Source organism: Vicugna pacos, chromosome 16 (genome assembly GCF_048564905.1).
Source record: "Vicugna pacos chromosome 16, VicPac4, whole genome shotgun sequence".
NCBI lineage: Eukaryota > Metazoa > Chordata > Mammalia > Artiodactyla > Camelidae > Vicugna > Vicugna pacos.
The window spans coordinates 33,883,670-33,891,728 of record NC_133002.1 but is presented as its reverse complement, the minus strand read 5'-3'; the positions used below and the strand labels follow the sequence as shown (position 1 = coordinate 33,891,728).

Here is an 8,059-nt window from a genome sequence, read left to right as displayed (position 1 = left end):
GGCACCCCCCCCTTAGACTTGTGTGCTGCTTCCCTGTATCCTCCCATCTGCTGGCAGAGTCCCCACCCCACAAACTGACCAGATGGAGAGGTGTGCCCCGGCCTTGGCCATATTTCCTTCCCCCTACCCCCAAACGAGCACACACCACAGAAGCCAGCTCAGCTGTGAACTATTGGATTTGAGACAGGAATAGAACAAGTTGGGGGGCTAGAGAATAAGGGGGGGAGTGGTTTAAATAGGGGAGGCTGGGAGGTTCAGTGATGGGGGAGGGAGGCAGATATTTACAAGAAGGCTCGGGGGGCCAGAGGCTCATCTTGGAATATTTTATAACAATATAAATAAGATTCTGGTTTGCTTTTCCTTTTCGTCTCGTAAAGGAGAGAGAAGTGCAGAGTTCGATTCTGTACAAGGGGGCAGCGGCGGAAGGCCGGCCGGGCGGGTCACTGGGCGTCCACCCGGAAGGACAGCAGCTTCTCGGAATGCATGTTGTTCAGGGTCCGCAGGTCCGGCAGCTTGAGCAGCAGCTTGGTGAAGCGGGAAGTCTCCAAGGGCCGGTTCTTCAGCACCAGAGCCCGAAGAGCCCGCAGCAGCGTCTCCTGGAGCTGCTCCACCGAAGCGGAATTCTCCATGCCCGAGCGGTCTGTGGGGAAGACGACAGCAGTGAGGCAGGCTCCCTGAGCTCCTCTGACGAGGACCCCGAGGTCTGCGAGGACGCGGCGGGCCATGCAGCCTCTCCCTGAAGCCCCTCCGGGGGCCGACGGGGAAGGAGGCGGAGGAGGGACACGACTCCTTCTCCCTCCCAGGCCTCTGACCCCAGAGCAGGAGGTGCCTGAGAGCTGGGAGCGTGGGCTCAGCAGGGCTGGTCACCTCCCACCCCACCAGGCCACCCTCCTTCCCTGAACAGGCCGAGCACGCCCAGGCTTGCTTGCTTTTTGCTCTGTAGTGCCCTCTGCCTGGGATGCCCTTCCCCCTCTCTCTGCCTGGCAATATCTTTACTTGTCCTTTGAGGCCCCACTCAAGTGTCACCTCCTTCCCCAGCTCCCCAGGCAGAAATAGTTGTGTGTGCTTCCAAAGCCCTTGGTTCATGCTTCTACTGTGACACTTATCTCACTGTTTTATAATTAGTCGGGCATGAGTCTTGTCTCCCAAGCTAGACTGTGTCTGAATCATGTCTGTATCCCCAGTGCCCAGTGCGGGGCCTGGCATAGAGTAGGTACTCCATAAAAGGTGTGTTGAATCGAACTGCGTCCGCCTCCTCCCCGGGTCAGGCTCAGGCGAGAGCCTGACGTACCTGCAGAGACGAGCACCACCGCGGTGAAGAGGCCCAGCTCCTCCTCGGTAAGCGCCAGGGAGTTGAGCTTCTCACTGAAGTCGAACATGGCGTTGAGCAGGTCGCCCATGCCCATGGCGCCAAGCTCCTGCAGGCTGTAGGTGGTGCGGCTCAGAAACATCACTGTCTGGTCCTTCACGTTGAACAGCGACGCGAAGCGCACCATCAGCACCTAAAGCAGGGACAGTCATCCTGGGTGGGGTGGAAGGAGCACTTGCCAGATCGCCCCTAAAGTTTTCCAAAGGGGTGACTGATGCTGCTTTAGATTTCTCAGTCAAGAGTGGGGCTAGTTTCTAAGTGAGCAATGGGTGGGGGTGGGGGGCCCAGGTGGAAGGATGGGGAACATCTCATTGGCTTTGGAATCCAGCAGGCCTGAATCTGAGTCTCAGCCTTATCACTCCTTGTGACCCTGGGCAAGGCACTTCACCCGAATTAATTTGCTCATGCCTAGAACGGGGGTAGTGCTGTACCCTAAAGTTATTTTAAGGTAATAGGATGTGATTAGACCCCAGCTGAGATGGCAGAAGCCCCAGCCGTCCACAGGCAGGACTGGGAGGGAGCCTGCCCCCTCCTTCATCAGTCAAGAGTAAGGACAAAAATCCTGGGGTTTCAGGGCCTCTGCTCATCCCAGACACCCAGCCTTTCTGCTGGATCCTTCCCAAAGTCAAGAGCAGGGAGTGCAAAGGGTCACTCACCTCAAAGGTGCCAGCCTTAAGCAGGGTGACCTGGTCGTGCTGAGAAAGATCACGGAAGCCAGGGATGTGCTTGGCAAACTCTACAACCTCCCGCACAGCGGGCGTGAAGCTCATGGAGAAATCCTCCCAGATCTCTTGCACAGTCCGCCCGCTGCGTCCGTGCGGGTACATATTCATGGGACATGCCTGGAGAAGGAAGGAATTTGGAGAGTATCAGCCAGATTGGCTCAGATGGGCTCCCCCAGCACCTCTGGGCCCCAGATTCTGCCTGGGTTAGAGTTGGGGCCCTGGAGGATGGGTCTGTCAGGTAGAGTAGCAATCAGGTGCCAGGTGGAGATCAGGGATTCCCAGGCAGAGCCCTGCCTCCAAGGCTGAGCATCCTCCCTGCACTTAGCCTCCGAGCACACCCAGTGGCCCTGTGCTAAGTGCAGTCTCCCAGGCCCCCTGCCCACCTCGCCCCCAGTGCCCTCACCAGCAGAACGTTCTTGGAGTTGCCCTGTCGCAGACTGTTGGCAGGTGCTTCGCCTTCTGGGGTTGGGTACACATGGGTGGGGCATAGCCGGTGCCCGTTGCTGTTGGGCTGGTGGCAGCTGTGGTGGGCAGGGCCAGGGGGCCAGGCGGGAGGGTAGGCAGAGGGAGCCTGGCGTAATCCATTCAGAGCCTCGTTATGACGCTGGGCAGCCATGATGTTGTCATTGGGGGCAGGTGGGCAGCCCTGACTTTCCCAGCAATGTGGGGTGGTGGCTAGAGGGCTGCCTGAGGCATGGTTGGCATTGAAGTTGCCAGGTGAGCTGCCCAGCTTGTCGTGGGCGTAGGTGAAGATCTCTCGGTGGGCCCGAGCTACCTGGGATATCACATCCTCCACTGTGGGCTCCGGACTTGGGGATCGGGGGGGAGTCAGCTGTTGTGGGAACTGGGGGAAGCCCACCAGAGGGGAAGGGGCTGGAGCCGGAGGTGGTGAGGGGCCCAGGGGGCCCGGGGTGGGGTGCGGGGTGGGCGAGGTCTCCAGCGGGCACTGGCTGCTCAGCTGGTTGTTGGCCAGGTTCATGGCACTCTGCATCTCGGCCAGCATCCGCTGCTTCTCTCGTTTGGGGATGCGCCCAAAACGCACAGCTGTGGCAGGATAAGAGCAGTGTCAGAAAGTTCTCTTACACGCTCACATGCTTCCTTCCTTCCTCCTGAAAGGGCAAGACCCTTCGGGCTGGGGCTTCCACGTCAAAACCAAAACCCACAAGGCCACACTCATCGAGGGGGTTTTCCAAGTAGGAATTGGTGACCGGAGGGACTAATGGGAAAGAAGCATGTGTTTACCCAAAAGGATGAAATCCGGGCATTCCCTATGCAAATGAGATGCATGGTATTGGGACTTTTTAAGGGCGGGATTAATTCAGAAACTTAAGTGGCAGAAGGGGTGGGCGCGGGGATGCTCATGGGGCAACCGCACTGCCTCACCATCTCGAGACATGCCCACGGAGAGACACTTCTTGAAGCGACACTGCTGGCAGCGGTTGCGATTGATGCGGACGATGGAGCAGTTCTCGTTTTTCAGACACCTTTTGTATTGGATGTTCTGCTGGATGCTCCGACGGAAAAAGCCCTGTCGAGCAGGGGCAGCTAGTGAGCATCTCCGTCCAGGCCAGGCCTATGTGTCCTGTGGTCCCTGCCCTGACCCCACCCTGCCTCACCTTGCAGCCCTCACAGGCATGCACGCCGTAGTGGAAACCCGAAGCGACGTCCCCACACACTTTACACAGTAGCACCATGCCATTCAGCTCTGTGGGAAGAGACGGGGCAGCAGGTGAACAGGAGGGGTATCTGAGTGGCCAGAGAGGTGGAGGTTTCCTGGGCTGGAGATTGGGATGGGGTAAAGCTGAATCTAGGGGGCACTTGAATGACCAGACTGGGCTGACAGCAGCTGGTGAAACTCTAGGAGAGATCCCTGAGGCCAGGCCCTGGGAGTAACTGTGTCACGTGAACATCAACTCCCCACCTAGGCCTGGACACCTTCCCTTCCCCAAAATTGGCTGGAAATTTACTCACTGGTGATGTTGCCGGTGCTCTTGCTGGGGGACACTCGGTTGCTGTCTTCCAGGGCCACTTGTAGACCCCCTGGGGGGCTCCCATTATAGAAGGAGGAAGAGGAGGATGAGGAGGAGGAAGATGAAGATGAAGGGGAACCATCGTCACCCAAGCTGGATGGAATGCTCCCAAAGGAGCGAGCTGGGTCCTGGGTGAGGGAGCCAGTGGGTGATGGTGGGAAGTAGGTGGGGCAGCCTTGGTTCAGGGACTGGAAGCTGCCATTCGAGCTATCACTGTAGAGGGACTCAGGGCTGGTGCGGCTTGGGGAGGAGCCACTGGAGCCAATGTAGGTGATGACGCCACCTGGCAGGAGAATAAAAAGGAAAGGGGTGTCAAGGGCCATATATGGTCCTAGGGCACCACTCTGCTCATCCCCCACCTGCCTCCCCAAAACACTGTTGGACATTCAGAAGTTAACCACGTGGAACCCCTAATCTTGGAGTCCCTGGAAGAGCCACAATAAGCAATGTCCCAGCACATACCAGACATGGCCAACCAACCCCTGCAACTCTTGGCAGGTACATTCGGTGCTGCTTTGGGTGTGAGGTACCTCCCAAGAGGCATGACCCCTGTGATGTTCTGAGTATCTCACATTTGTACAGCCCCTGCCTGCCCTCCACTCCCCCATCCCCGGCCCCTGGATGTCTTCCTTTAGAATATCAAATGCAGATAATGATTTAATTGTCAGCAGCTGACCTGGGGATGGGATGAGCAGCTGAAAACCATTCATAATGCCCAGGCTTCAAAAAAAACAGCTGCCGATTTTAACACCAAGACCATTCCAGGGATGAGACCATGGAGGAGCAGCTGGCCAACAGTGAGGAGAGGAGAGTGGAGGTCTTACAAGAGTAAGACAGTAGCAACCCCTCAAAACTGGAAGACATATTCTCGGAAGGTACTGAACCTGTTCCCCTGTCCTCCAAGATCGAGAGTCAGAGAGGACTCTATCTCTGAATCCAGGAAGGACTTAGTGCAAGTTGCCGGAGGTGGAAGTGAAGGACAAACTGTCCAGCCGAAGGCTTTGGAATTCCCCCTTCCAGATCGCTCAGCCTGGTGACAACGACCTTGGTTCTCTGGCTATTCAGGGACTTTGGCCCTCTAGTTATATTGCCAACCAGGTACCCGTGCTCCCATTGCATTAGCAGGAGAAAAAGGTGACCTGCCTGCCACACCTTTGCCAAATACCTAGCTCAGCCTGCCATGGATTGGGTGGGAGAAGGGAGGATCCCAGGACACGTGTGAGCTGACACAGTCCATTCTACGTGTCTACAGAGGCACATGTCTTGCTCACCCACTGACACACACTAAGCTGGGCAGGGCAACCCTAAAATAGCTCAAGGTTGGTCAGGGTGAACCTAGTTCCCTGTAAAATAGTTGCACAACAGATCAGCTCCTACAGTTTCAGGGCTGAGGTGGGGGGATGGGATATTTATTTGGTGGTAAATGAATCTGACCTAGTTCAGCCATCCCCAAAAAGGGAGTTAAGACTTTCATCCAAAGAGACTTCCAACCTCGAAGTGAGGGGTACACTCAAAAGAGTCTAGTTTTAGTTCTGCAGCTATCACCACCAACTTGATTTGTGACCTAGAGGAAATCAACTCCCTTCTCTGGGTCTGTTTTCTTTTCTGTTGGGGGAAAAAAAAAAAAAGAAAGAAAAAGATGAAAGAGACGATCTCTTTTCAGCTATTATTTTGGGGTAAGTCCTTAGAAGGCAAACTGCTTCTTGTTTGGTCAGGGTACAGGTAAAACAGTGTTTGCAGAACTAAGATGCTTGGGGAACAGAAAGAATCTGTAATATGGGGAAGCTGAGTCTAAAGGCAGGTCAGTGAGGTGGGTGCAAAGAGAATAAAGAGGAAAGGAATGAGAAGAGTGACTAGATGTGAGGTCCCTTTGAGGAGTGTAAACATGAGGCCACGAGAGGTCAGGGATGGCTCCATATAACTCTGCATCGGTTATGGGGAAGGGGGGGCCCCGGAGCCAGGCGGACAGGAAAAAGAGGCAGGCGGGGGCGGTGAGTCAGCCCAGCTTCACCCAGATCTTGGCAGGGCGGGGCGGGAGCCGGGCCCTCAGCCGGCCTCACGTCCCAGCTCCACGTGTGCCTCTTGCACGTGGCTCCCCAACGAGGAACCCCAGAACCCGAGGCCCCGCCCTCTCCGCTTGCCGTCAATCGAGAGCAGCAGCTCCGCCCCCGTCCCTCCCCTCCTCGGAGTCCGAGGTCCGAGTCTCCGGCAGAGTGCCGAACGCCAGCTGGGCCGGGACTACTGAGGGGAGGAGAGAAAGGAACACGCGTTGCCAGGGCAACCGGGGGCGGAGCTCATTATGTAACGGGGCCGGGAGGCAACCACCAATGGGGTGACGGCCACGGCTTCTGCTGAATGAAAACAAACGCAGCACGTGGGCCCGGCTCTGCAGCCATGTGAGCGCTCCCGGCCGCCTGGACGCTCTGGGTGTCCTCCCTAGGGCAGAGCACCACTCTCGGGGCTCCTTTTGTGCCGCTCCCTACAGTCACTGAGGATTTCCCAGTGAGATCCGACCCATTCCCCCAGCCCCTCCTGCCTGGAACCCAGATCGCTCCACTGCTTCTCAAGTTCCCCCGAGCCTGCAGGAACTAAGGGAAAAAGAAGGAGGGGGTCCTCCTTCCGAGAAGTCCAGGCATGCCACAGCTGCAGGGGGTGGACAAGATGGGGCGTTTCGGGGCACTGCTCCAAAGCTCCCAGTTCCTCTAAACTGTTTATCTCACCACATGTACCCGCTTTTCATTTCCTCCTTCCCCGAGATTCGGGTCCCTCAGGCTACAGGGAGCTCTGGGACTCTGAGGGGTGTCGCGGGGGTGCCTCCGGGCGTATTCCCAGGGTGAACAATCCGCTCTGGAAATCCCAGCCTATGGCCCCCACCACGCTAGCAAATCCTCAGGCCGAGGGAGTCCCCAGTCCCTTACAAAGTTCCTCTTGTTCTAAGGCTTAGATGGAGGAGAGGAGACAGTGACAGAAAAAGAATGATGATAGCAAAGGAAGCTTAGTACCTGTGTTGTTGTTGGAGTCCAGGGTCGTCATGTCTTCACCGGCTGACAGCGGTCATTCAAACTGGACCTTGACACAAACTGGAGGTTACAATTGCCCCTGTCGCCCCCTGGGCACTGGCCGAGGGCGGGGAGTGGACCCTGCGGCTCACGATCAGGATCCGAGGCACCCTGCAGCAAGGTCTTGGGGTGGCGGGACTGCAGCCCTGCAGAAGGGTAGGACGCTGAGGCAACGGAGGTCTGCTTTGCATGGGAAGAGCAGAGAGACTGTGGGGGAAGGGGGCGGGGGGAATCAGCCTGCAGTAGTTCTGGCTAGAAGGTAGCACGGAGGGTCGGTTCTCTGCAGTGCGCGGGGTGCCACAGCCTGACGGCTCCGCAGCGCTGCAGGGTAGCGAATCTGGAGCTCCCGGTGCACAAGTCCCAGAGGGAGAGAGGTTGCAGTCAGGAAGTAAGTAGGTGATGGGGAGAAACGGGGCACCCAGGCGCAAAGAAGCGAGACGTGTGCCCTGCTACGTTCCCTCGGCGGCAATATTTCACTCTGCCAGTCTCAGCCGCCTTTTGCCCCAGCCTTTTTCCCTGGGACAGAGGGCTCTGCGCAGGCGCCAGCAACCCAGGGTTCCCGGGCCGCACGCGGCACTGGAGCAGGTACCATGTGATCCCAGGGAGCGCCTCGTGCCCCAGTGACACACTTTTCCAGCAGCAGGCACGTTGAGCTCCGTGCGCCTGCGTAAAGCCAAGGCTGTCGGGATATGTAGTCCGCCGGCAAAGTGGGCGGACTGCGAATATTTCCCCTTTTCCGCCTTGCAAAAGCTGTGGCTGGGGCCGGGGTGGAGCTGAGCGCCATGTGGGGTGGGGTGCGCTAAAGAGTCAGGGTGGCGCGTTTGGAAAGCCTGTATGGCAGAGGCATGTGAATTCCCGGGGAGGAACTGGCAAGCT

At 57.4% G+C, this 8,059-nt stretch overlaps 1 protein-coding gene across 2 annotated transcripts; it reads right to left on the bottom strand.

The window, feature by feature from the left end:
* Positions 1-158: 158 nt before the first annotated feature.
* NR1D1 (nuclear receptor subfamily 1 group D member 1) lies at positions 159-7,796 on the bottom strand. Of its 2 annotated transcripts, none has more exons than XM_006214271.4 (8): positions 7,127-7,796; positions 4,066-4,407; positions 3,711-3,799; positions 3,478-3,622; positions 2,498-3,138; positions 2,026-2,211; positions 1,292-1,502; positions 159-640 (listed from the first exon to the last, which is right to left on the bottom strand). In XM_006214271.4, the coding sequence occupies exons 1-8, from the start codon at positions 7,155-7,157 to the stop codon at positions 441-443; spliced, it is 1,845 nt and encodes a 614-aa protein (XP_006214333.1). In that variant the 5' UTR covers positions 7,158-7,796; the 3' UTR covers positions 159-440. The 2 variants fall into 2 exon arrangements, with proteins under 2 accessions (XP_006214333.1, XP_072794866.1); XM_072938765.1 differs by lacking the exon at positions 7,127-7,796 and adding an exon at positions 5,559-6,052.
* Positions 7,797-8,059: the final 263 nt, after the last annotated feature.

Coding starts and splice junctions, on each gene's coding strand:
- NR1D1 (XM_072938765.1), bottom strand. CDS start 5,598: ATGAAAGTCTTAACTCCCTTTTTGGGGATGGCTGAACTAG. Junction 3,139..3,477: donor CGTGGGCATGTCTCGAGATG/GTGAGGCAGTGC, acceptor ATCCTGCCACAG/CTGTGCGTTTTGGGCGCATC. Junction 1,503..2,025: donor TTAAGGCTGGCACCTTTGAG/GTGAGTGACCCT, acceptor TCCCTGCTTTAG/GTGCTGATGGTGCGCTTCGC.